The sequence below is a fragment of the Protomyctophum bolini genome (genome assembly GCF_963924005.1).
Source record: "Protomyctophum bolini genome assembly, chromosome: 23".
In the NCBI taxonomy this organism is placed as follows: domain Eukaryota; kingdom Metazoa; phylum Chordata; class Actinopteri; order Myctophiformes; family Myctophidae; genus Protomyctophum; species Protomyctophum bolini.
In genome coordinates, this window is record NC_137884.1 from 18,654,799 (window position 1) to 18,682,298 (window position 27,500).

General features: G+C 41.8%; 1 protein-coding gene across 1 annotated transcript in view; it reads left to right on the forward strand.

Annotated features, from left to right (window-relative positions):
* LOC308310693 (dynamin-1-like protein) overlaps nt 1-25,505 on the forward strand; it is a gene marked incomplete at its 5' end in the record, with an annotated part of 36,647 nt that extends 11,142 nt beyond the window's left edge. Inside the window, 9 exons of the mRNA XM_080757073.1 lie at nt 11,712-11,867; nt 12,522-12,611; nt 13,198-13,290; nt 14,665-14,709; nt 15,210-15,278; nt 17,397-17,534; nt 18,190-18,299; nt 23,519-23,678; nt 24,826-25,505. Of these exons, the coding sequence (XP_080613199.1) occupies nt 11,712-11,867; nt 12,522-12,611; nt 13,198-13,290; nt 14,665-14,709; nt 15,210-15,278; nt 17,397-17,534; nt 18,190-18,299; nt 23,519-23,678; nt 24,826-24,882 (918 nt within the window). The 3' untranslated portion in view covers nt 24,883-25,505. The remainder of the gene's footprint in view (nt 1-11,711; nt 11,868-12,521; nt 12,612-13,197; nt 13,291-14,664; nt 14,710-15,209; nt 15,279-17,396; nt 17,535-18,189; nt 18,300-23,518; nt 23,679-24,825) is intronic.
* Nucleotides 25,506-27,500: the final 1,995 nt, after the last annotated feature.

Here is a 27,500-nt window from a genome sequence, read left to right on the forward strand (position 1 = left end):
CACTACCGTTTTTCACGTTGCCTCGTATTGACATTCAATGTATTCAATCAATTCTTATTTTAAGCTTAGCCTCAGTGAAACGTGCAGTAGGCCTATAGTGACTGGGGAAATTAACTTTCTGCTGTTCTGCCACCAAATTGTGGAATGCCCTGACACCATCCAAAAATGTGTGATGACGTGTCGAGGCCCACATCAATAAAAGCCAATAGAAATGAAGCTCACCAGTTTGACTCCCATGCTTCAATGTCCTCCAACACAGCTGGTTTGATTAAAGAACTACTCCCGTTTTTAATCTCATTCAAGATGACATCCAAACAGTGTATTACTCATAAACTTAATCATCACGCTAAAATATGTACATGGGTTGTGTATAGGTTCATTCAAAATAATCCCTTATGGTTTTGCGTCTCTCTGTCACTTTGTTTACAAACGACACTGCACGTGAAAGACTTCCTCTCCCATAGCCTGGAGGGATGCGACGCTCTGATTGGTTCCGAAACTTCAGAGCCAGCGTTTCAAGCTGCAACTTAAAAATAAAATGCCCACAATTTCCGTTTCACTGCAACTTTAATCCGATCTCTGGCCATTTAATCATAGTTATATATTGTATCAGGTAATTCCATATGTGATCCTTCCCCATCGATATCTCCCTTTTGACTGATACCTGCATGTCCATTTAAACTCTAGACGAGCCCGCCCCAAAGTTATTAGTGCAGCCACGCCCGGCAGCCGGCAAAAACTAGAGCTCTCAACAGGCCCGGAAATTAAGATCCAAGATGCCAAAGCGTCAGCGCTCGCCCAGCAGTCTGCTGTCACCCAGGCAGATATGATGATCTGACCCCCCATTCCAAAGTCAGAGTCATATTATCCTCTGATCCACCACTGAGATCGGAGATCTGAGACTGTATCCCTCTCCAGCCATTAAGTCATCAATAATGTCTAAATAACTCGTCGTATAGTTAATTTGAAGTATAGTTTAGAGACAGAGTTTCGGCAGGGAGGCATTATCGTTTAGGCAATTAAAGTGCCAGGCAGGATTTACACACTGCTTTAGCTCGTATATTCATTGCCATGTAGGAGTTTAATAGAGAAAGAAAATAATGATTTTTTTAATGTCAAGATATCAGAAGACTAGTCTAACCCGCAAAAACTATGGAAATGCCTGAATCTGACAGGTTATAGAAATAAGCCGAACACAAAATCGCGAAACTTTAATCTAAATATAGGAGGCTCACTGATCGTCCTAATGTAGCTAGCAATCTCAACCACTACTTATTTACTATAGCGGAAACATTAACGAATAAGTAGCCCAGCCCTCCAGGTTTATATGGAGCAAGTCATGTAGAGTTCAGGCCGAGGCCTTCTCCTTCAGAACAGTGACACAAGAAACGGTTCTAAAACACCTCAGGGCCCTAAACTAAAGCCACGGGACAGGACAATATCCCTGCCAAATTCTTAAATTCTTAAAAAGCTTGAATCGTATCGTGACCGTAACGTCGAAAGTTGAATTGAATGGTGGATTGACAGCCCTAGTGGATAGCAATTAGACAGGGTAAAGTATAAAACACTGTGCATAGCATCTGTGAACAAGCAAGCAACACGCCTACTGTACATTATATCCACGGTGCATCACAAAATAGTAAACACATTCTCATTCAACTCTCCTCAACATCTCGTCTGTCCCTGTGAGCTGATGATTGCCTCCCTGGTACTTTCCCTTTTCTTTTCATTTAGCCCATCAACTCTGTGATTACTTGCTGGTTCTTAGCGTTCACTTTTCCATTTGTAAAGCGACTCACGCACGAGAGCAGCTGTGGATGGTTCAGTACATGCACACAAACATGCGCGAGCGTCACGTACTCGCGTGTGCGTGCACGCACGCTCGAAAAGTATACTTCATGCTCTCACGCTGGGACTTGGTGGAGTAATTATTGAAGCCACAGCTTGATGAAATGTGTGTGTGTGTGTGTGTGTGCACGCACATTGTTTTCGACGCAGCTTCCATTCATCCCACCTCGCTTGGACAAAATGCTTGTGCAATTTCCTGGCAGATCATCGACAGGAAGTGGGAACCGTTTTTTGGGAAGTTGTCAGAAGTATTTATAGGAGGACGAATGCCACTTTTGATGAGTCATCCCTGTCTGTTCAGCATGGAGCCATCATTCTCTCACTGTCGGCACTATCACTCCATAAACACCCCCCAGACACACACACACACACACACACACACACACACACACACACACACACACACACACACACACACACACACACACACACACACACACACACACACCACCCCTTGTTCACTCTGTATCATCCACCTTCCCTCTCCTATCCCATAGCTGCTCTTTTCTGTCACTTAATTCGACAGCATGTACCCGTTTCCTGCTAACCAGAGGTGTTTAGACGAAAGCATAAAAAATAACCCCGCCCCTCGGTTTGTTGTTCGTTCTGCAGCGTCTGCTTTGGGAACACACAGACGGGGCGCTCGCTGCCTGTTTTTCCTGCTGCTGTGTCTAGCCGACGTTATAGGCTTGTGGTCTAATGATCCACTGGCGGAACCGAAGGGAGGGGTGGTTCTGAAAATGCAAAAAAACATTAGCAGAGCTGCTGTCGGGCTTCTGAGGATGGGGGTACACACCACTACCCCCTCCGCCCCCTGCCCCCCTCAATCCACCCCTGTTTCTTCATTGTACCCGAGCTCCCCCTCTTCTGAGGAAGCTGCAATAGTGTCTGTGAAATTTGATGTCCTCTGCTGTGTGCATTCAAAACACGGGTTGTCATCCATTGGATCGAATGCTTTAACTTTAAACACTAACGCTTTAGGTTAGAACAAAACCAGCGCAGGGTGTAGAAGTAGCTCGTTATACTTTCCGTCCATAATAGTCCTTGATAATATAAACTATTTGTGTTTAATCGTATATAATATATAGTAGACTGTCCTTTTTTGCAAAGTTAACTCATTACCCACCCCACTATTAAACCCATCTATTTCCCCTGGAATACTTTCTCCTGGCCGTTTCCGGTACACCAAAAACAGCTGGCGAGAATCGGCTATAGCTAATGTGATCACTGTATATTTAAGAGTCTTCAGAAGCATTCATATTTTAACTGCGTAATTCAGAGAAAAACGGCTATAAAGACCAGCGTTGTGTGCGGGCCGCCATCTTTGGGAGGGCAAAACACAGTGAGCTCAGCGTTGCCTATAGCGACCATGCAGGAGCCCTGCTTTACGGTAAATATTAGCAAGTTGATTATGAATTAATACAAGGCCCAAAAAACACGTAAAAGGTGTTCCTGGTGCCATGGGATTTCATGAAAAACGCATTAAGTCTTTGGTGTTTGGTGAGTTTCCGTGAGTTAAACAGAGCATCAACTGTGGGCATGTTTCGTTTAAGTGTTGCTATGCTGGCAAACCACATCGCCTCATTACCTGTCAAAATGGCGGCTGTGATGAAGGCTCAGGGGAAAGTGTGACGCTAGAGAAGAGACAGATAAGATACGTATACCAGGAGAGCTGGGCCCACAGATGGATATATACTGCAGCATTAACCAGACTCCTTTTCATTTCATACCTGATCAGTGACTGTGATCGAGTTGAGGTTTAGTTCAAGTGGCATTTGGCCAATAACGAAACGCCACCGCCGGGGATGAAACGATATACAGCACTACAAGAACGTAGGCTTTGTAGTGGAAAGGAGATTGCTGTACCGTCGAGTGTGAAAGAACAGACTGCGAATCCCCCCCCCCCCCCCCCCTGAGGACTATTTTCAATGGATTTTTTTGGTTTGTGTGTGTGTGTGTGTGTGTGTGTGTGTGTGTGTGTGTGTGTGTGTGTGTGTGTGTGTGTGCGTGTGCGTGTGCGTGTGCTGCACTCACAGAAGGTGTCTGCTGGTTGCGTGAGGCATGCAGTGTGTGTTGCGTAGGCAGAGCCTTCTGGAGTGTTGGAGTGAAACCCAGAGGAGAGCTGATGGTCTGACTGAGGGTTTATAGCGACATTCTGAGCTCGCCGTCTCCACCGATAATCTCACACAGCTTTTTGCTGTACATTGTATATATGTCCCACGTGCCATCATCGTCATATGTGTAGTACACCAGTGGTTTTCCCAAACTTTTTCATGTCAAGGACCCCCAAATTGACATTATTAGCCCCACGGACCGCCATTTGAAAACATATGCCAGGGACTGGCCAGGGATTTTTACGGCTCTAGCAGTGACCCCAAATTTATATTGTAAAATCAATGTTAGTTTAACTCTGAGAGTGTACACATGGAACCAAATGGAATGGACGCTTTAGCGTCGTTACAGACCCATAAGGGTCCATTAGGTTCCATTTGTACACTCTCAGAGTTACAGACCCATAAGGGTCCATTAGGTTCCAGACTATCATTTAGCTGGGGACCACCTGGAACTCCATCAAGGACCCCTGGGGGTCCCCGGACCCCACTTTGGGAACCACTGGAGTACACAGCGGCTTGTCCTGTCTTTCTCCAACTTCGTTGCGTCTTTCCTGTGTGCACGTGCCTTTCTATGCATGCTGTTGCTGTCTTTGTTGCCCATGCCCACGTGCATGTCGGTGTTAATTTTGACAGAAAATTCTGCAGGTATATGTCAGTCTGACTGCAATGCTGTCTAACTGCAACTCAATGAGCGCTACACTGGGCTTCTCTCTCTCTCTCTCTCTCTCTCTCTCTCTCTCTCTCTCTCTCTCAACACATACATGGCCAGCACTGCTTGTTCCCAAATCCCGAAGGGCCTAATTGGCCCTGCCTACTTAGGGCAGCACTATTATTCTGTGTGTGTGTGTGTGTGTGTGTGTGTGTGTGTGCGCGGCAAAGCCTCCCTGTGACAGTTGAAGACATGCAGTCCCTGGAGGGTTGTGTGTCATTCCTTGCTCTGACACATCTGTCGTTAGTTGAAGAAGGAACACCTTTGTGCTTTAACTAAAGTCCAGCAGTGTGTCCATGTGCACACACACTGTGTCCATGTGCACACACACTGCGTCCATGTGCACACACACTGACACACATGCCATACTGACAGACGGAGACTGCAGGGACATACTGAAGTAGGCTACAAAAACAAACACCTGCATGCACCACACACATCTTAGCCTGAATGAAGTTTGTTTAATGCCGCGATGGCTGAGGGGACAAAACTCCTACGGAAACATGGGAGACGGAGACACAAAGGTCCTCACTGCATCACTCCCCTATAGAGCGGCGCAGTCCCTCCCCCTTTCAGAACAACGAACGGCCCAGGAAATGAAAACGCAATGCATTTCCCCATAGGCAGTTTTTATTTAATTTATTTAAAGAACTTTTAAGCGTCGTACGAAGCCAACTCTTGTCGAGACAAATCATGACAACACACACAATATTTCGGGCCAAACAAAGAATTAGAAAGTAGAAAAAAAACGGCAGGTTACAACACTTTCTTTGTTGTTTTTCTTCTTTGTAATTATTTGTTTGGTCCAAAATATTGTGTGTTGTCATGATTTGTCACGACAAGAGTTGGCTTCGTACGACGCTTAAAAGGTCTTTAAATAAATTAAATAAAAACTGCCTATGGGGAAATGCATTGCGTTTTCATTTCCTGGGCCGTTCGTTGTTCTGAAAGGGGGAGGGACTGCGCCGCTCTATAGCCTATGAACACCCCGTGCCACCCATTCCTCCCTCTCTCTCCCCTCCCTCCCTCCCTCCCTCCCTCCCTCCCCCTCTCTTCACCCCAATCATTACTCCAATCAACCACCCGGGCACCACAGAGCGGTAATTCTCCCTCCCCCCCTCCCCCCCGTGGCGATCTGTTGCATTAGTCATCAGGCCAGGCACGTTGTTTATAGAATGCCATGCAGCCTCACCTGCCGCCTGCCTTGTTTAAAGAGCGCATGCAGGCATACGGGACGCCCTCGCCGCGGACCGGGAGGGGTAATCTGATCTGAGCCCATCATCCGCTCGGTGTACTGTCACAAAATGCCTGCCCAGTGCCATGGATCCTTGTGTACCATCCCCCCCCCCCCCCCAGCTCAGAAACATGCGCTGTGAATTCATTACGAGCATGAAAGCAGATGCAAAATCCCCTTTATAAGAAATGACGAAATGCCGGCTATATTTACACTAAACACTAAAGGAATCGACAGCTAATTGTAAGCATGCTGTTTACACATGCATGTGCTATAGAATACATGCAGTGTACTGTACACACTGTGCAGTCCATACCGGGGAGAGCAGGAGACGAATCCCCCTGTGTCTCATCAACACTGCCAATGTGTTTGGGCCGTCGTCGCTGCTGAATTCAAGCTTCAAACTTTGATGAAGTTTTCCCCTCTGCATTTCATTTAGTTTCCCCATCTGTTTGGCTTTCACTACAGTACAGTAGTAGCTATACGCTTTTGTGCTTCCCTTTCCCCTTCTGTTTTCCCCTCCGTATAGTCTACCTCAGTGGTTCCCAAAGTGGGGTCCGGGGACCCCCAGGGGTCCTTGAGGGAGTTCCAGGGAGTAACCCTGCAGCTAAATGATAGTTTGGAACCCAAATGGACCCTTATGGGTTTGTAACTCTGAGAGTGTACACATTTGTACACTCTCTCAGAGTTAAATTAACATTGATTTATACTGTATATTGGGGGTCCCAGAGATAGAAATGACATTAAAGGGGGTCCATGGAGTAATGCATGTCAAACTGTGGGTCCTTGAAATTAAAACGGGCTGAGAATCACTGCTAGAGCCGAAAATATCTTCTCTTATGTTATGTGCATATCTGTGCATATCTTTTCAAATGGGGGGTCCACGGGCCAATTCGTATCAATCTGGGGGTCCTTGACATGAAAAGGTTTGGGAACCTACTCGTCTACCTCACACTGTTTTCGTTTTTCATTCTCCTTTCTCCACGGGGTGTTCCTCCTTTCGCCCAAACATTGATCCTAAAAACAACTGGGTGCCACTGTAATGAGTATTATGCTCTCTCATCTTAGTTTTTGTTAAAACCCTATGGCTGCTGCGTTTTGCACGCAAGTTGTAGCCTGTCTTTTTGTTTTCTTTGGCAGGCCAGAGAAAAGGGCATTGCAGTAATCGAGTCTGGAGAAAACCAAAGCGTGAATCAACGTTCTTCTGACAACAGGCAGGCTCTAATTCGTGCTATGTTTCTCAGATGAAATGGAAATTTGACGATTATGCAAAAGTAATTGCGATTAGACGGATTAATCACGGATTAATTACGGCAGGTCTAATATAATACAACCAGCCTATATATATATATATATAGTGCGCTACACTGAGCCATATGACATCAATTCCAAGCCCCTGGCCTCGGGTTGCCATGTCAGTCCAGTGAGTGAGAGACGAGGACAGCCAAAGCAGCAGGTTTACATCCTTTACCTGGCCGACTACCCCCCCCCCCCCCCCATCAACTCGCCTGTCTGTCTGTCTCCTTCCTGTCTGCTACAACACTGTTCCTTCACATGCACACACTCTCTCTCTCCCTCGGGTGTAACATTTACAGCTGAGTTGAATTGGCCCTATCATTTGTATTGGGCAGAAGGTGAAAGAGGCCAGAATTCCATATTTTCCCATCTGTCTCGCCGTCTTTCTTGTGTGTGTGCGTGCGTGCGTGCCTGTGTGTGTGTGTGTGTGGTCCGTATTGGCAGAGCGATCCACTCAGGTGAAGCGAAGGGAAAGATGGGCTGCTGGCTGTCAGTGTGATGGGAGGCTGCAGGATTGGCTGAGCAGTGGTCTGGAAGCGTGGGTATTACACAGCACAGCTCCTCTCGAGAGGACTTGAACCTCAGCATGCATGACAACACCCTCCACATGTATGTCTGAGAGAGAGAGAGAGAGAGAGAGAGAGAGTTTACTTATACTATCCTGACTGTCTCTATACCTCCATCTGAGCCACTCCATATACTTCCACACCTACCATCGCTACGGTCCTTTCTCTCTGCAATTTGAAACTGGCCCCCGTAAAATCTGAATATCCCCCCCACCCACCCCAATTCCCCCCTCACTGTTTGTTTTTTTCCTCCCAGTTTACCTCCTTTTATGATGATGTTCCTGTTTTTGATTTGTAAAAAAGTGTATATTTGTACGTCTCTAAATGTTCTGATTAATTGAAAAGGGCGGACCCTATTGCAAGTGTAATTGTCACGTTCTAGTGAGGTGTGACCAGTGTTGTTTTTGTTGACTGAAACTAAAACTAAAAACGTTTGTCGACTACCTTTTTTCACTGAGGAAAACTAAATAAAAATAAAATAAAAATGAGCTACGATGACTACAACTATGACTAAATATAGGCCTACTGACACTTTTGACACACATGATGGCTGATTACACATGAGAAACACCTGGGGAAGACAACAGAACCAAAACAAGTAGAACTACATAAGAGAAATACAACATCTACATTAGGGCTGCACAATATATCGTTATCGTATCGATATCGAGGTATGAACATGCACAATATCAGTATCGCAAAAAGGCAACGGTATCGCGATATAGATATATCGTCGACATATCGATATATCGTCTATATCGACAATATATCGTCCACTTCTAAAGCCAGCCCTCTATTTTAGCCTGTGCCCCTTGGAAAATAAACCATCACTCGTTTGTCCCTCTGTCCTGTTGTAGCCTGGCTCTAGCCCTGCATCGCTAGCCACGCCCATTAAGAAAATATGTTCTGGCGATTCAGGTCTGGAGTCTCCCGACGACGGTGTCAGCTAGGGCTGCACGATATATCGTCATCGTATCGATATCGAGATATCTGCCATATATATCGTGATATGAATTTTTGTTCATATCGTGCAGCCCTAATCTACATGGGCAAAGTCTGTGACCGTGACAGTAATGCTTTATGGTGTCGTCCACAGTTAACAGTTTTGTATTGAGTTGTGCTTGAAATGTAACTGTAATTCTCCAATACTGTTAATAAATACTTCAATCAATCAATCAGTGGCTCACTAGCTGCCAGCATCTGCATCCTGCGTGCAATGCGTGTGTGAGCAGCTTGTATACGTTCCTGCATTTATTGTAATTTTCTCTGTTTGAAAATGTGTCTGTCTAATACCTCTCTCTCTCTCTCTCTCTCTCTCCCCATCTCCCTCTCCCCTGCCCCCATGTGGCTCTAGTCTCCACAGTACTTCCACCCTAACCCGCTAGAGGTAAACTCCACTCTCTTCCTCTCCCCCTACCTCTCTCTCATTATCTCTTTATTCCTGTGGATTTATTCAATTCCTCTTTCTCTCCCTCTCTTCTCTCTCTCTCTCGCGCCCTCCCTCCCCCCCCCCCCCCCCCACCACCACCACTCTGTCACCCCCCCCCCCTCTAATTTGAAGTGCAATAGTTTCCCTCTGGCATGAAAATATTGCATCATTCATCATGTCTCTCTAATTCAACGTAGATACCACCACCACCACCACTTACTGTGATATAGGAATACAAGGCAAGTCATATCCATCCTGCCAGGTGATCCCTCTCTGATAAATGTGTACAGACGCACAACCATGCCTGTGCACGCGCTCACACACACACACACACACAACCATGGCTGTGCACGCTCACACACACACACACACACACAACCATGGCTGTGTACGCTCACACACACAACCATGGCTGTGCACGCTCACACACACACACACACACACACAACCATGGCTGTGTACGCTCACACACACAACCATGGCTGGTCACGCTCACACACACACACAACCATGGCCAGTGACGGATTAACCCCTCTCAAGGCCCTGGCGCTTCACCAAATCAAAAGGCCCCTACTGATTCAGCCAATTAATTAATTAATTAATTAACATGCATGCGTTTAGCGCATATCCACTACTGTCTGCGCTGCCCGCTGATACAAGACACAGCAGCCAGCAGGCACTGCCGCACTGGGCACAGCCTTTCCAACTTCAGTCTCTGCTAAACTATCTGCAATTTCCCCGAAAAATAATTAGCCTGTATCTACAAGCTCCATTAGCAGGCAGCAGCATGTTTTGTCTAAATTGTCTTTGTGGCCAACAAATGTAGCTACATTAGCAAACAGTGCTGTTGACCATGTTGTTACATGGGCCATATAACATGTGTGCACCAACAGACAATGCCAATATGCTATATTAACATTAGAACGTTTTAAAGACAGATTAATTATTGACGACAATGCAACCTGTGGGTCCAACGTCACTGAAAACTTTCATAATGGCAATTAAATTAATTTACCGTCACGAGTACTGAAATCGTGAAATGGAGGATGTAAGAACACACTTTTGTTGTATTAGAGCAGGGTAAATATGAAGTTTTGCGCCAAGGTCTTGTTTATATTCCTCTTTACAGCTTGTAGGTGATGCAGAGTAGGGAAATAGGTCGGTAGCTCTTTGGGGATGATGGGTCTCTGCCAGGTTTGGCGATTGCAACCACTTTGGCCTTTCTCCAGACAGAAGGGATGGTTTTCTGTGCCATGCACGTATTCAGCATCCCCACGAGCCAGAACTTTGCGTTAGGTCCCAGGTGCTGTATCATTTCTGCCAGTATGTCATCAATCCCTGCTGCTTTTCCGGGTTTCAACTTTCCCATTGCAGCTTCAAGTTCTTCTAGGTCGAAGGGTTTGGTTTGAGGGCTGGCTGATTGTGGTTGGTCTGATACCACTGTGCGATGGTATTCTCCTGTGGGTCGGCGGCGGTGTTGGTTACGACTGTTGGCCACCAGTTGTGATGCAACAGAGTTTGCTGTGACCGTTGTGAACTATGGGTGGTGTGGTCTTTGCCAAGACGGTGGATTGTGGCCCATGCCTTCCTGCTGTTATTTGTCATGTTGGTGTTCTCTATATCTTTTCGTCCTGGGCATGACGTTAAACTGTTCCGTTCGAGAGGACCGGCGACCCTCGAATGTAAACAGCCACGAAAGGAAACTATGTGTGTGTGAGGTGTTCTCTATCATTTCATTCCAGACTTTCCTTCGTTCATCCCCAACTTCACTGTCTATCTTCTGTGTTCTCCATTCATCTTGAGCGATACACAGTCGTCTGATGTGTGGGGGGAGGTGCCGGCTAGGGCATAAAGGCATGGGACAGGTGTTGTCTTGATGCATCCCGTGATGATGCGACAGGTGTCATTTAGGGCTGTGTCGACCGATTTGTTGTGACGTGATCGGCTCCAGCTTGAGCAGGCATACTCTGCTGTAGAGAAAGACAGGGCCATGGCAGTTGCACGGATTGTTTGTGGGTCTGCGCCCCACTTGGAGTTCAGTAGTTTTCACAGGATGTTATTGTGGGTGTTGACTTTTGTGTTCTCCAGGTGTTTTTTGAAGAAGAGTGTCCTGTCCAGTGTAACTCCAAGATATAGCCCATATCGTACGGCATAATATAGCGCGCCGTTTTTCATCATTTTTGAGGATTTGAAAAAAATGAAAAAATGAAAAAAAACGGTGGGTTATAGCCCATGTTTTTGGAAAAAAAAAAAAAAAAAACTGAAACTACATTAAAACTAAGCCATGATGACTAAAACTAAGGCCGACATTTTGTTTGACTAAATCAACTGTAGATTTAGCCGACTAAAATCTAAAACACTAAAACACTCCAGGTGACTAAAATGTGACTGAAACTAAATAAACTATTCAAGAGACTGACTAAGACTGAAAAAACCTTTCTGCCAAAAACAACACTGAAGACTACTACCCCGGCAAAGGACTGAAAGCAGACTCTCTCTCCTTTCTATACGGCAGGGCCCTCGGCCGTCCCTGTTCGTCCCAGAGGTGTCCTTTGAGCTGCTGGTGAAGAAGCAGGTGAAGCGTCTGGAGGAGCCCAGCCTGCGCTGTGTGGAGCTGGTGCACGAGGAGATGCAGAGGATCATCCAACACTGCAGCAACTACAGCACACAGGTATAGCCTGAGATTAGCCCAAAATGGCAGGGAAGATCACCCTCCAGGTCATCTTTGAGCAGGCCACCATTGGACAGGTTAAGAAAATTGTGTCTGACCCCTCCCATGTACTATACCCTGAGTATCGGCTAATGCCATCAGGTAGGAGGTATAATATGCAAATATAATAGGTAGAAGCATTCCTTTGTCCCTCTGTCAATCACATCATACATATACACACCATGTACTCTGGTCCCAGCAAATCAGGCACAATTTGCTATTTTATTTTACTGATTATCTGATGTATATAGTATACGTATGACTAGCTCTAAATGATGACGTAAGACATATGGTCATTTATGTAATCTGGTCCCAGCAAATCAGGCACAAATTTGCTGTTTTATTTGCATACGCATCAAGTGGCGCGTTGGCTGGCAAGCAGAGCGCGCAAGTAATAATTGTGTGTGTGTGTGTGTGTGTGTGTGTGTGTGTGTGTGTGTGTGTGTGTGTGTGTGTGTGTGTGTGTGTGTGTGTGTGTGTGTGTGTGTGTGTGTGTGTGTGTGTGTGTGTGTGTGTGTGTGTGTGTGTGTGTGTGTGTGTGTGTGTGTGTGTGTGTGTGTGTGTGTGTGTGTGTGTGTGTGTGTGTGTGTGTGCGTGCGCGCGTGTGTCTCGCAGGAGTTGCAGAGGTTTCCTAAGCTCCATGAGGCCATAGTAGAGGTGGTCACCTCCCTCCTCAGAAAGAGACTGCCCGTCACCAACGAGATGGTAACTAACGTCATACGCACCATGACACTCTGACTGAGGTCTCATCTGGTGTTTGGCCTGTTGCAGGTCCATAACCAGTGTTGGAAAAAGTACTCACATTTTAGTAAAAGTATCAATACTGCAATTTAGAAATACTGCGTTACAAGTAAAAGTCCGGAATTCAAAATGTACCTAAAAGTACAAATGTATTGGCTTCAAAATGTAATGAAAGTACCAAAAGTAGAAAGTACACTCACACTAAAGAAAAAAGAAAGAAAAGAAAGTACACTCACTATGCAGAATAATGTCCCATTTCAAGTTGGCCGAAAAATGTATATAGGGTTCAATTGGTTAGTGTATGTTTTGTAATAATAATTTAAATCCTCTGAGATGTAGTGTAGAGTAGAAGTAAAAGTGTTGGAAATTGAAAATACTAGGGTAAAGTACAAATACCTCAAAATTAAACATAGCTTTATCAGAAAACTGTCATTTTCAAACAGACATTTTTAGAATCTGATCTCAAGTCAAAATTGTATTTAAGTACGGTAAATGTACTTAGTTACTTTCCACCACTGTCCTTGACCTATTGTGTTTTGGCCCGTTGCAGGTGCATAACCTGGTAGCCATTGAGCTGGCCTACATCAACACCAAACATCCGGACTTTGCAGATGCATGCGGTGTCATGAACAACAACATAGAGGTCTGTGCACTCCAAACCGTCTGAGACGGTGATTGTTTTGTGTATAAGTAAAGTGTGTCTGTAGAATATAGTGCTGTCCAAAAACTAAAAAAAGCTGGGAAATGTTGGTATTGTGCACAGATGTGAGTGTGCAGACGGAGCCTCTGTTTATTTTTTCATTTCTATACTTTTGGGACTCCAGCACCTCACCTAAATCTATCGGCAGATGAGCGGTGGCTTTTTTAGTCAGGAGCTCAAATGTATATAGTGCTTTTCTAAATTTCCCAAAGCAATTTACATAAAACACTAGGAACAGACTTTATTCAAGAAAACAAAGCAAAACAAGTACAATATCAGTGCAAGGTTAAAAACATAAAAGGATAAACAAGGGATGTGGGGGACATCTTAAAAAGACCTCCGCTGGGTGAAGCTATCTTGAAGAGGTGGGTTGTTTTGAGTGAGTTTTTGAAGGAGAGGAGGGAGGGGGCAACTCTGAGATGTTTGGGGAGAGCATTCCAGAGGGAGGGGGCAGAAACATTGAAGGCCCTGCCCCCCCCCCCCCCCCCCCCCCAGGTGCGGTACTTGGCCTTGCGGACCTTCAGGAGGTTGGCTTCACTGAACCTGAGGGGGCGGGACTCGGAAGGGGACATAGGGCCGATTCATACTCCTATTTTAGAGCCGAATAAAAGTCGGTTCGGCCTACAATTTGACGTCATTTGAGGTTCGGGGGGGCGGGTACCGTCCTAAAGTCGCCTCTTCGGTGCTACTGAAAATTTCTGACGAGCCGAAATCATTTCGGCACTACAGCGCCGAAACAGCGGTGAGGAGTATTAATCTGCCCATAGGGTTTGAGGTAGAGAGGTATTGTGAAACAGAAAGTAATTTTTCCTTTGGTTGCACAAAGATATTAGGGTCAAGGGTGATGAGTCTCACCTGCTGTTTGTGGGGGTGGCACACAGTGGGGCATGTATACAATTTTGTGTTGTTAAAATGGGTTAAAATGACTGAGCAGGTTTTTATTTTTATACTGATCGAAACGTTGTGTCTTGAAGATGTTTAAATATTTATTTATTTCACCTAGTAGCACCCACTATAATGCTCATGAAAGAATTTAGCTCTAACACACAAAGAGTATTTTCATTTACCCAAGAAAGCTGTCAAAAAGTATGTTTTAAAATTGGTATTGCAACATTTGTCCGTAATAAACGTGTTACTTATTTAAATGTAAGCTTATACTTAATGTATCCATTGTAACTCTGAATGTGTAGAAATGTAACCAAATGGACCCATTGTTACATTTTTAATTAAGGCTGAAGAATTTGCTGTATGGGGTGTACGTGTTATTATGCGTGCTGTGCTATTTGACGATGCCGACATGCTCTTTGATCTTTGCAGGAGACGAGGAGGATGAACAGGATGAGAGAGGTGCCCAGGGATATGGTACAAACAACATATTACTTTTATTACTACTTAATTACAATTAAAACATTCAAAAGTCTCATATACACACAGAGATATACTGCTTCTTAAATGGTTCTTTTAAAAGGTTATGCGTTTCCTCATATTGTTCCAGAGAACCATTTATAAGTTCTTTGAGTAAGTACAGAAATGGTTCCTCAAGCTAAAATGGTTCTTCTCTATGGCGTCACTCTGAAGAACCAGTTTCAGTTCCAGTTGGCACCTTTCCTTTTCTGTGTGTCGATTGATCTCTGTTTATTGTTACGTAAAGTGTAACGAACAGACTTGTGCTTTTATCAAAGCCGACGACGCGAGCACACAGAACCCACACACCAGAGTCAAATGAGTGAACAAGTGGCTGGACGGAAGATGATGACGAATTACAGATGTCTCCTCCTCTCTGGCCGACCTCCTTTATTCCCTCCACGCTTGTTCTCAGCCCTCTTTCTGTCCCGTTCCCGCTGTCCTTTTTTTCTTGCTAGTCTGTTGGCAACGGTCCGCTCGGCCCGGGTCTGGTGTCCGTCCCGGGAGCTGACATGGATTCTGCCAAGGTGGGCAGCTAGACTGGCCTGGTGTCGGTGCAGGGCATGGATTGGATCGGTTGAGACATGATGGGTGTCGGGCATGCTCATTTTGTTTGGTGTGCTGAACTGCTGATGCTGTGTGCTTGGCCTAGCCTTCCTTAATTCAACCTGTGTTGACTTGCATTAACTATCACTGTGTTCTCTGCACAGTCCGTCTCCCCGGTGTTCTGACCTCACCCACTTTTCTTTAACCCAAAACCTAAGGGTGCAACAGTTAACCAAACTACAATTTAACAATTTAATTGATTACAGAAAATAATCGATATAAATAACATTAATATTTTCTAAAATAGCTGGAAGTTGTGAGCTTCTAGATGTGGCTATTTGTACTTGAACGATGATGTTGTCTTTGGCTGAACAGTAATCACTGTGTTTAGACTGTGTTTTGTCCTTTAATGTCTCTCCGTATACATACCTGGTTGAATGCCAGTTGCACTAAAAATGCTCACGATCCTTCGCTCACTAGTGTTTCTGTGTGAATTTTCTAACCAGACACGTTAGTGCCCCTTTGTCTAAGTCACAGTCGTACCATGTCATGTGTTTCACTCTGTAACATCCGTTATTCGTTATTACAGGCAAGGTTTTCAAAGAATCTATAAGCTTGTAGAATAGATGTGTATTTTTGCAAAAACCGGCCCTCAAACAAAAACTAAATGTTTGGGTTGTGTAGTACTAGTTACCTATTGGTGAGATATCATCAATAGTTGCTCCATTGATTAGAAATGTATCATCCTAAATAGTCATTGACTTACATTGCACAGTGAAACAGCTCTCAAAGTCAATCATTTAGCATATACTGTATTATACGTACATGTAACATAATGCAAATAAAGTGAATTCTGCCTAGATGAACAATTACAAATCCCAATTTTACTATTTGAAGGCTGGACCACGGATCCACGGAGTTTAAAGCACATTCATTTCCATTCATAATTTTTTTTGAGGGCTCTATATACAGGTTTAATGTTTGTTTTTAGTTCAATGTTTGTTTTAAAAACGCCATTGACAATGAAGGGAAAATTAACGTCATATTTTGCCTCAGTATGTCACATTGTCTCTTTATTGTTAATTGCATTTAATGTTTGTGTTGGCACCGTTTGTTTTACATCACCATTACATCACCATATCAACATGAGTTAGACTTTAATATATTAGTTCCCCTCACTTCACACGGGTGTGATTTTTGTTTAAACTTTGAACATTCAGTGAATTTTCTGTGGCTGGAGTGCACTGCATTACACAGGCTGCAGATGTAGCAGGATATGCTAAATTGACTTAGTAATATGAGTATTGTATTGTAAGGTTCACTTTTTCTTACATCAACACTAAAGGATGGACCTCATACAGGATTCTGAAAAATAAAACAAAACTAAATTGAGCAAAATTGTAGCCAATGTTGGACAAGTATAGTAGGCCAAATGTCAAAAAACAAAGGTGCAATTAATTGTGCTTTAATTAATTCATCGCAATTAACATAACGGTGAGTTAATCGCGATTATATGAGTTACAAGTGCTATAACAAATAAAATGCATGTTTTGAAGTGTTACACTTTGGCAGAATCCACATTGTTTGTAAGCATGTGCTAAAAGAGTGACTTTGAGATCTATTTCCTGTTCAATGTTACTCAATGGGCTGAATATTTCAGTTTCGTTTTTTTATTTTATTTTTAGTTATTTTAACTGTGGCACAAGATATCTCACCTCTACTAAGGTGTCCTTTTGCTTTAAGTAGTTAATGCCACTTTAAGTTTAGAGCAATCAAAGAGTTCAACATCAGGTGTGTGCATCAAGCTGCTTTAGCTCATTTTCACTTCTAAGTCAGTGGTTCCCAAACTTTTTTCCTTGGAGCAACCCTTCTTACATACCTTCATTTTCCAGGCATTGTAACGACTTACAAGCCCCTATGCTTATTTCTTTTTGCTATTTTTCTAAACAGATTTCTTTCAAACAACGTTAGTGCGCTGCGTGCAGCATGTTGGAGTTACTTAGCATCATCATTATCCTCATCGTCATCATCATCCTCGTCGTCGCAGTCATCATTATCCTCACCGTTGTCTATGGTTGTACAATGTGATGCTTCTCCAGGTGTCGGCGGCAGGTCCTCAGGCTGAGCAGGGTGGTGACGGCACAGGGAACTGGAGGGGGATGCTGAAGAAGGGAGAGGAGGCCTCACCCTCGGGCCCCGGGAGCCCACTGAGGGGGGCTGTCAATCTGCTTGATGTGGTAATAATAATAACCTGGTGTCCCTGTTTTTTGTGCATGTGATTATAATGTTCTTGGATTTTCGTTTCGTAGATTTGTTTTTCTCAATCACAAATGTACGGAATGTGTGTTTTATTTATTTTAGATAGCATTTAGTTGTTTAGACAGATGCTAGGTCCCAGGCCCGCTGCTGACCATTTGGTTGCCCTATGTTGCATGATATGTTTGTGCGTACTGTGCGTATGCCAGGGGGCATACGTTAGTACCTAGCCTGGGCACCATTTCATTTTGGTATATGATCCGGGCGGGAGCGGATGATATCGTTACGTCATGTTGTAGCATTGTTTTGTAGTCGACGGGCAGGAACAACAAACCCGAACTTCCTTTTCCCTCAAACCGATTTTTCTCAATAAAAGCTGCAGGCAACGAGAGCTTTTATTGTTATTCTTCCGGTTTGAGGGAAAAGGAAGTTTGTGTTTGTTGTTCCTGCCTATCGACTACAAAACAATACTACAACATGACGGAACGATATCATCCGCTCCCGAGCGGATCATATACCGAAATGAAACAGAGACCAGGCTTTCCTCCAAGGTGGTGGAAAGCCTGGTGGGCGAGGTTAGTCGGTCTCTTCCAACGATGAGTTTAATACAAGTTTTCCTCCCCCGTCTCTCCCCAGCCTGTACCTGTTGCCAGGAAACTGTCATCACGGGAGCAGCGAGACTGTGAAGTCATCGAGCGGCTCATTAAGTCCTACTTCCTCATTGTCCGAAAGAACATTCAGGACAGGTACAAAACGAACCGATTTTTCCGAGGATAACTTTTTTTTCAAAATTTCAAAAAACATGGGCTATAACCCATTGTTTTTTTTTTTCTTTTTCATTTTTGTCAAATCGTCAAAAATGATGAAAAACGGCGTGCTATAGTATGCCGTACGATATGGGCTATAGCCCATGGTCCAAAATGATGAGAAACGAGGATAACTTTTTTTTCAAATTTTCAAAAAACATGGGCTATAACCCATTGTTTTTTTTATTTTTTCATTTTTGTCAAATCGTCAAAAATGATGAAAAACGGCGTGCTATAGTATGCCGTACGATATGGGCTATAGCCCATGGTCCAAAATGATGAGAAACGAGGATAACTTTTTTTTTCAAAATTTAAAAAAACATGGGCTATAACCCATCGTTTTTTCATTTTTGTCAAATCGTCAAAAATGATGAAAAACGGCGTGCTATAGTATGCCGTACGATATGGGCTATAGCCCATGGTCCAAAATGATGAGAAACGAGGATAACTTTTTTTTCAAAATTTCAAAAAACATGGGCTATAACCCATTGTTTTTTGTTTTTTTTTTCATTTTTGTCAAATCGTCAAAAATGATGAAAAACTGCGTGCTATAGTATGCCGTACGATATGGGCTATAGCCCATGGTCCAAAATGATGAGAAACGAGGATAATTTTTTTTTTCAAAATTTCAAAAAACATGGGCTATAACCCATCGTTTTTTTCATTTTTTCATTTTTGTCAAATCGTCAAAAATGATGAAAAACGGCGTGCTATAGTATGCCGTACGATATGGGCTATAGCCCATGGTCCAAAATGATGAGAAACGAGGATAACTTTTTTTTCCAAAATTTCAAAAAACATGGGCTATAACCCATCGTTTTTTTCATTTTTGTCAAATCGTCAAAAATGATGAAAAACGGCGTGCTATAGTATGCCGTACGATATGGGCTATAGCCCATGGTCCAAAATGATGAGAAACGAGGATAACTTTTTTTTTCAAAATTTCAAAAAACATGGGCTATAACCCATCGTTTTTTTCATTTTTTCATTTTTGTCAAATCGTCAAAAATGATGAAAAACGGCGTGCTATAGTATGCCGTACGATATGGGCTATAGCCCATGGTCCAAAATGATGAGAAACGAGGAAAACTTTTTTTTTCAAAATTTCAAAAAACATGGGCTATAACCCATCGTTTTTAATTTTTTAATTTTTGTCAAATCGTCAAAAATGATGAAAAACGGCGTGCTATAGTATGCCGTACGATATGGGCTATAGCCCATGGTCCAAAATGATGAGAAACGAGGATAACTTTTTTTTTCAAAATTTCAAAAAACATGGGCTATAACCCATCGTTTTTTTCATTTTTGTCAAATCGTCAAAAATTATGAAAAACGGCGTGCTATAGTATGCCGTACGATATGGGCTATAGCCCATGGTCCAAAATGATGAGAAACGAGGATAACTTTTTTTTTCAAAATTTCAAAAAACATGGGCTATAACCCATCGTTTTTAATTTTTTAATTTTTGTCAAATCGTCAAAAATGATGAAAAACGGCGTGCTATAGTATGCCGTACGATATGGGCTATAGCCCATGGTCCAAAATGATGAGAAACGAGGATAACTTTTTTTTTCAAAATTTCAAAAAACATGGGCTATAACCCATCGTTTTTTATTTTTTCATTTTTGTCAAATCGTCAAAAATGATGAAAAACGGCGTGCTATAGTATGCCGTACGATATGGGCTATAGCCCATGTTCCAAAATGATGAGAAACGAGGATCATTTTTTTTTTCAAAATTTCAAAAAACATGGGCTATAACCCATCGTTTTTTTCATTTTTTCATTTTTGTCAAATCGTCAAAAATGATGAAAAACGGCGTGCTATAGTATGCCGTACGATATGGGCTATAGCCCATGGTCCAAAATGATGAGAAACGAGGATAACTTTTTTTTTCAAAATTTCAAAAAACATGGGCTATAACCCATCGTTTTTAATTTTTTAATTTTTGTCAAATCGTCAAAAATGATGAAAAACGGCGTGCTATAGTATGCCGTACGATATGGGCTATAGCCCATGGTCCAAAATGATGAGAAACGAGGATAACTTTTTTTTTCAAAATTTCAAAAAAACATGGGCTATAACCCATCGTTTTTTTCATTTTTGTCAAATCGTCAAAAATGATGAAAAACGGCGTGCTATAGTATGCCGTACGATATGGGCTATAGCCCATGGTCCAAAATGATGAGAAACGAGGATAACTTTTTTTTTCAAAATTTCAAAAAACATGGGCTATAACCCATCGTTTTTTTCATTTTTGTCAAATCGTCAAAAATGATGAAAAACGGCGTGCTATAGTATGCCGTACGATATGGGCTATAGCCCATGGTCCAAAATGATGAGAAACGAGGATAACTTTTTTTTTCAAAATTTCAAAAAACATGGGCTATAACCCATCGTTTTTTTCATTTTTTCATTTTTGTCAAATCGTCAAAAATGATGAAAAACGGCGTGCTATAGTATGCCGTACGATATGGGCTATAGCCCATGGTCCAAAATGATGAGAAACGAGGATAACTTTTTTTTTCAAAATTTCAAAAAACATGGGCTATAACCCATCGTTTTTAATTTTTTAATTTTTGTCAAATCGTCAAAAATGATGAAAAACGGCGTGCTATAGTATGCCGTACGATATGGGCTATAGCCCATGGTCCAAAATGATGAGAAACGAGGATAACTTTTTTTTTCAAAATTTCAAAAAACATGGGCTATAACCCATCGTTTTTTTCATTTTTGTCAAATCGTCAAAAATGATGAAAAACGGCGTGCTATAGTATGCCGTACGATATGGGCTATAGCCCATGGTCCAAAATGATGAGAAACGAGGATAACTTTTTTTTCCAAAATTTCAAAAAACATGGGCTATAACCCATCGTTTTTTCATTTTTGTCAAATCGTCAAAAATGATGAAAAACGGCGTGCTATAGTATGCCGTACGATATGGGCTATAGCCCATGGTCCAAAATGATGAGAAACGAGGATAATTTTTTTTTTCAAAATTTCAAAAAACATGGGCTATAACCCATCGTTTTTTTCATTTTTTCATTTTTGTCAAATCGTCAAAAATGATGAAAAACGGCGTGCTATAGTATGCCGTACGATATGGGCTATAGCCCATGGTCCAAAATGATGAGAAACGAGGATAACTTTTTTTTTCAAAATTTCAAAAAACATGGGCTATAACCCATCGTTTTTAATTTTTTAATTTTTGTCAAATCGTCAAAAATGATGAAAAACGGCGTGCTATAGTATGCCGTACGATATGGGCTATAGCCCATGGTCCAAAATGATGAGAAACGAGGATAACTTTTTTTTTCAAAATTTCAAAAAACATGGGCTATAACCCATCGTTTTTTTCATTTTTTCATTTTTGTCAAATCGTCAAAAATGATGAAAAACGGCGTGCTATAGTATGCCGTACGATATGGGCTATAGCCCATGGTCCAAAATGATGAGAAACGAGGATAACTTTTTTTTTCAAAATTTCAAAAAACATGGGCTATAACCCATCGTTTTTTCATTTTTTCATTTTTGTCAAATCGTCAAAAATGATGAAAAACGGCGTGCTATAGTATGCCGTACGATATGGGCTATAGCCCACGGTCCAAAATTATGAGAAACGAGGCTAACTTTTTTTTTTTCAAAATTTCAAAAAACATGGGCTATAACCCATCGTTTTTGTCATTTCGTCATTTTTTTTCAAATCTTCAAAAATAATGAAAAACTGCGCGCTATGGTATGCCGTACGATATGGGCTATAGCCCACGGTCCAAAATGATGAGAAACGAGGCTAACTTTTTTTTCCAAAATTTCAAAAAACATGGGCTATAACCCATCGTTTTTGTCATTTCGTCATTTTTTTCAAATCCTCAAAAATGATGAAAAACGGCGCGCTATAGTATTCCGTACGATATGGGCTATAGCCCACGGTCCAAAATGATGTGAAACGAGGCTAACTTTCTTTTTCAAAATTTCAAAAAACATGGGCTATAACCCATGTTATTTTTTTCATTTTTGTCAAATCGTCAAAAATGATGAAAAACGGCGTGCTATAGTATGCCGTACGATATGGGCTATAGCCCATGGTCCAAAATGATGAGAAACGAGGATAACTTTTTTTTTCAAAATTTCAAAAAACATGGGCTATAACCCATCGTTTTTAATTTTTTAATTTTTGTCAAATCGTCAAAAATGATGAAAAACGGCGTGCTATAGTATGCCGTACGATATGGGCTATAGCCCATGGTCCAAAATGATGAGAAACGAGGATAACTTTTTTTTTCAAAATTTCAAAAAACATGGGCTATAACCCATCGTTTTTTTCATTTTTTCATTTTGGTCAAATCGTCAAAAATGATGAAAAACGGCGTGCTATAGTATGCCGTACGATATGGGCTATAGCCCATGGTCCAAAATGATGAGAAACGAGGATAACTTTTTTTTTCAAAATTTCAAAAAACATGGGCTATAACCCATCGTTTTTTATTTTTTCATTTTTGTCAAATCGTCAAAAATGATGAAAAACGGCGTGCTATAGTATGCCGTACGATATGGGCTATAGCCCATGGTCCAAAATGATGAGAAACGAGGATAACTTTTTTTTTCAAAATTTCAAAAAACATGGGCTATAACCCATCGTTTTTTATTTTTTCATTTTTGTCAAATCGTCAAAAATGATGAAAAACGGCGTGCTATAGTATGCCGTACGATATGGGCTATAGCCCATGTTCCAAAATGATGAGAAACGAGGATCATTTTTTTTTTCAAAATTTCAAAAAACATGGGCTATAACCCATCGTTTTTTTCATTTTTTCATTTTTGTCAAATCGTCAAAAATGATGAAAAACGGCGTGCTATAGTATGCCGTACGATATGGGCTATAGCCCATGGTCCAAAATGATGAGAAACGAGGATAACTTTTTTTTTCAAAATTTCAAAAAACATGGGCTATAACCCATCGTTTTTAATTTTTTAATTTTTGTCAAATCGTCAAAAATGATGAAAAACGGCGTGCTATAGTATGCCGTACGATATGGGCTATAGCCCATGGTCCAAAATGATGAGAAACGAGGATAACTTTTTTTTCCAAAATTATCCACGGACATGACAAGAATTTAATATCGCTGCCCTATATGAATTGAAATCGTCTTCGTCCTGCAGCGTGCCCAAGGCGGTGATGCACTTCCTGGTGAACCATGTGAAGGACAGCCTCCAGAGTGAGCTGGTTGGTCAGCTGTACAAGTCCGGCCTCCTCAACGATCTGCTCACCGAATCAGAGGACATGGCCCAGAGACGCAAGGAGTCTGCAGACATGCTACAGGTACGCTAAGCTGTTGTTATTATTATTATTATTAGCTTGTCTCATCACTATGCAGTTACATTAGGATGACTGCATTTACACTGCTTGAGTGTTTTACATTTCAAAATCTAATCTATTTTATCTAGATAGATAAGGAGAAATATCTCTCACACACACTCAAACATATAATGCTTGTCCAGATTAAGTTGACCAAAACGTTCTGTAATACAAATTATTGCAAGTTCTAGACGGTGTACAGGATATTTCTCCTTTTGTCCTAAGCACCTGTCGGCAACCTTTTTAGGTGTGTATCGGCCTTTTATCAAGGTTTGGACAATTTTTTACCTAAAAGACTGACCTAAAAGACCGACTCACCCGTGGCGCCTAGGTTTCTGGTTTAAGGACTTCAGTGTTTTGTACCATACAATGTTTGCTTTCGCCATCTTTGTTGAAGAAGAGTCTGGTTCATTATGTTTTAGTCTTACTAGAATTACTAACAGTTTCTAAATCTTATATTTAGATTTAGTCTGGCTTATTAACCGTCGGACCAAAGATATGAACCCGTAGGACACAGTGGCCTACTGAACCATTTTTCACATGATCCGTTTTGAAATATAATATCGTTGCTGTTACTTACTTACATGATCTCCACACATCATTCATAACAATGGATTATTGAAAAGCTTCACTTAAAGTAGAGAAGGAATCCGGTTTGTTTCGAGGGTCTATGCAAAAACACTTGGTCATGTTTGGCCGGGGTCGGGGAGGGCGATATTTGTCATTGTACATACAGTACGTATACTCCTACAGCTGGGGCAGCACCTGTCAGCGGGGAACGTTGCACGGGAGGCGAGGAGGGGATCTTCCGCGGATTCCGTCGTTCTTCCGGGTTCTTGGAAACGCCCCCAGCCACTGTGTTTAGTTTTACTGAGGTTAGGTTTAGGTATAGTTTACTGAGGTTAGGTTTGGGTATAGTTTTACTGGGGTTAACCCAACCCTAACCTAACCACACGCGGAAGCCACGGGTGATTTGTAACCGGCCACGCATGTCGGGAGCCATCATGTTGTCGGACTCATGACTGTAGGACTGTTGCTATGTCTGACCGACATATGCACCCCGTTATATGGGGTTATTATCTCAATTGCATTTCCGTCCCTTGTTTTGCAGGCACTGCAGCGGGCCAGTCAGGTGATTGCTGAGATCAGGGAAACCCACCTGTGGTGAGAAGCCAACTCATCTGTTATCAGCTATCTGATCACCATGCCTAACCGACTGCAGTCCATCCATTTAAAATGCACTGGAATGGGTTCTGATAGTTTACTAAGTTTAGTTTAATGTATAAGCACTGGTTCTCAATGTGGGATTCGGGGAACTTGAAGGGGTCCCCAGCTAAATGATAGTTGAGCAACTCACAGATACGCTTGCATTTGCCAATAGTAATACTGTACATATGAAAATACTCTCTTTTTGTTTGACAGATTGTGGTTAACTGATATCTCCTGTAATGGAGATGAGTTTGGAGGATTTTGTTATTAATTTTTTTTATCCGAAATATTTATTTTTGTTCAGTGAATTATAATGTGTAGGTTGTTTTTGTCTTGCACATATGTCACTTTTATTTGGTAAGCTGCTGTGGCCACACTGTATGTAGAAGAGTGTATAACAAAATAACCCAGTCACTGTGATCCCACCACCAGGATCTTTATTTATTGCCATTTATCTAAGTGTCTTGTTATAACTTATAAGTTGGAGCCAGTGTTGTGCAATATAGCTCGCCCATTGGCGGCATATCATTCTGTTTACATAAGGTATGTGAAAGTTCTGGTGCACTGTTGTGAATTCTGTATGGTTCCCCAAACAATAAATAGATTTTATTGTCATGTTGTTCTTGTTTTATTTTATTAAAAAGCATGTGATGAGAAACGAGGATAACTTTTTTTTTCAAAATTACCAATTTCCGCAATTTTCAATTTCCAATTTCCGCAATTTCCGCAATATCCGCAATTACCATTTCCGCAATTCCGCAATTACCATTTCCGCAATTTCGATTTCCGCAATTTCCGTAATTTCCATTTCCGCAAATCCGCAATTTCCGTAATTTCCATTTCCGCAATTCCGCAATTTCGATTTCCGCAATTTCCGCAATTTCCATTTACGCAATTTCCATTTCCGCAATTCCGCAATTTCCGCAATTACCATTTCCGCAATTTCCGAATTTTCCGCAATTCCGCAATTTTGGAAAAAAAAGTTATCCGCAATTTCCGCAATTCCGCAATTTCAATTTCCGCAAATCCGCAATTTCCGTAATTTCCATTTCCGCAATTTCCGTAATTTACATTTCCGCAATTCCGCAATTTCCGCAATTACCATTTCCGCAATTTCCGAATTTTCCGCAATTCCGCAATTTTGAAAAAAAAAGTTATCCGCAATTTCCGCAATTCCGCAATTTCAATTTCCGCAAATCCGCAATTTCCGTAATTTCAATTTCCGCAATTCCGCAATTTCCGCAATTCCGCAATTTTGAAAAAAAAAGTTATCCGCAATTTCCGCAATTCCGCAATTTCGATTTCCGCAATTTCACGTGTTTTCCGCAATTTCCGTAATTTCCGCAATTTCACGTGTTTTCCGCATAAAAAAAAATTAAAAACATGGGCTATAACCCATCGTTTTTTTTTTAAACACTCCGCAATTTGATAATGTTTCCCATCCTTTCCGGTAAATACAACACATTGAGTAGGGCACTGCAGGGAGTTGAACCCCGTTCCGGTAAACCAGAAGTACCAGTACCAGTGCCTTAGCTTTTGTGTATTCAGAAAGAAAGTCAGGAGACAACACAATTTGTTTTATTTTTCGTCTTATAAATTATTTGATCGGCCCAAAATATTGTGTTCATTGTCATGATTCGTCACGATCCGAATTGGCTTTGTCCGCGGCGTAACCGTCTTTAAATAAATTATATTAAAAGTGCCGATGGGAGAATGCATGTGGCTTCCACTCGCTTTTCTGAAAGGGGCGGGACTGCGGCGCTCTATTGAAAAAAATGACGAAATGACAAAAACGATGGGTTATAGCCCATGTTTTTTGAAATTTTGAAAAAAAAAAGTTAGCCTCGTTTCACATCATTTTGGACCGTGGGCTATAGCCCATATCGTACGGCATACTATAGCGCGCCGTTTTTCATCATTTTTGAGGATTTGAAAAAAATGACGAAATGACAAAAACGATGGGTTATAGCCCATGTTTTTTGAAATTTTGAAAAAAAAAGTTAGCCTCGTTTCTCATCATTTTGGACCGTGGGCTATAGCCCATATCGTACGGCATACTATAGCGCGCAGTTTTTCATCATTTTTGAAGATTTGAAAAAAATTACGAAATGACAAAAACGATGGGTTATAGCCCATGTTTTTTGAAATTTTGAAAAAAAAAAGTTAGCCTCGTTTCACATTATTTTGGACCGTGGGCTATAGCCCATATCGTACGGCATACTATAGCGCGCCGTTTTTCATCATTTTTGAGGATTTGAAAAAAATGACGAAATGACAAAAACGATGGGTTATAGCCCATGTTTTTTGAAATTTTGAAAAAAAACGTTAGCCTCGTTTCTCATCATTTTGGACCGTGGGCTATAGCCCATATCGTACGGCATACTATAGCGCGCAGTTTTTCATCATTTTTGAAGATTTGAAAAAAATGACGAAATGACAAAAACGATGGGTTATAGCCCATGTTTTTTGAAATTTTGAAAAAAAAAAGTTAGCCTCGTTTCTCATCATTTTGGACCGTGGGCTATAGCCCATATCGTACGGCATACTATAGCGCGCAGTTTTTCATCATTTTTGAAG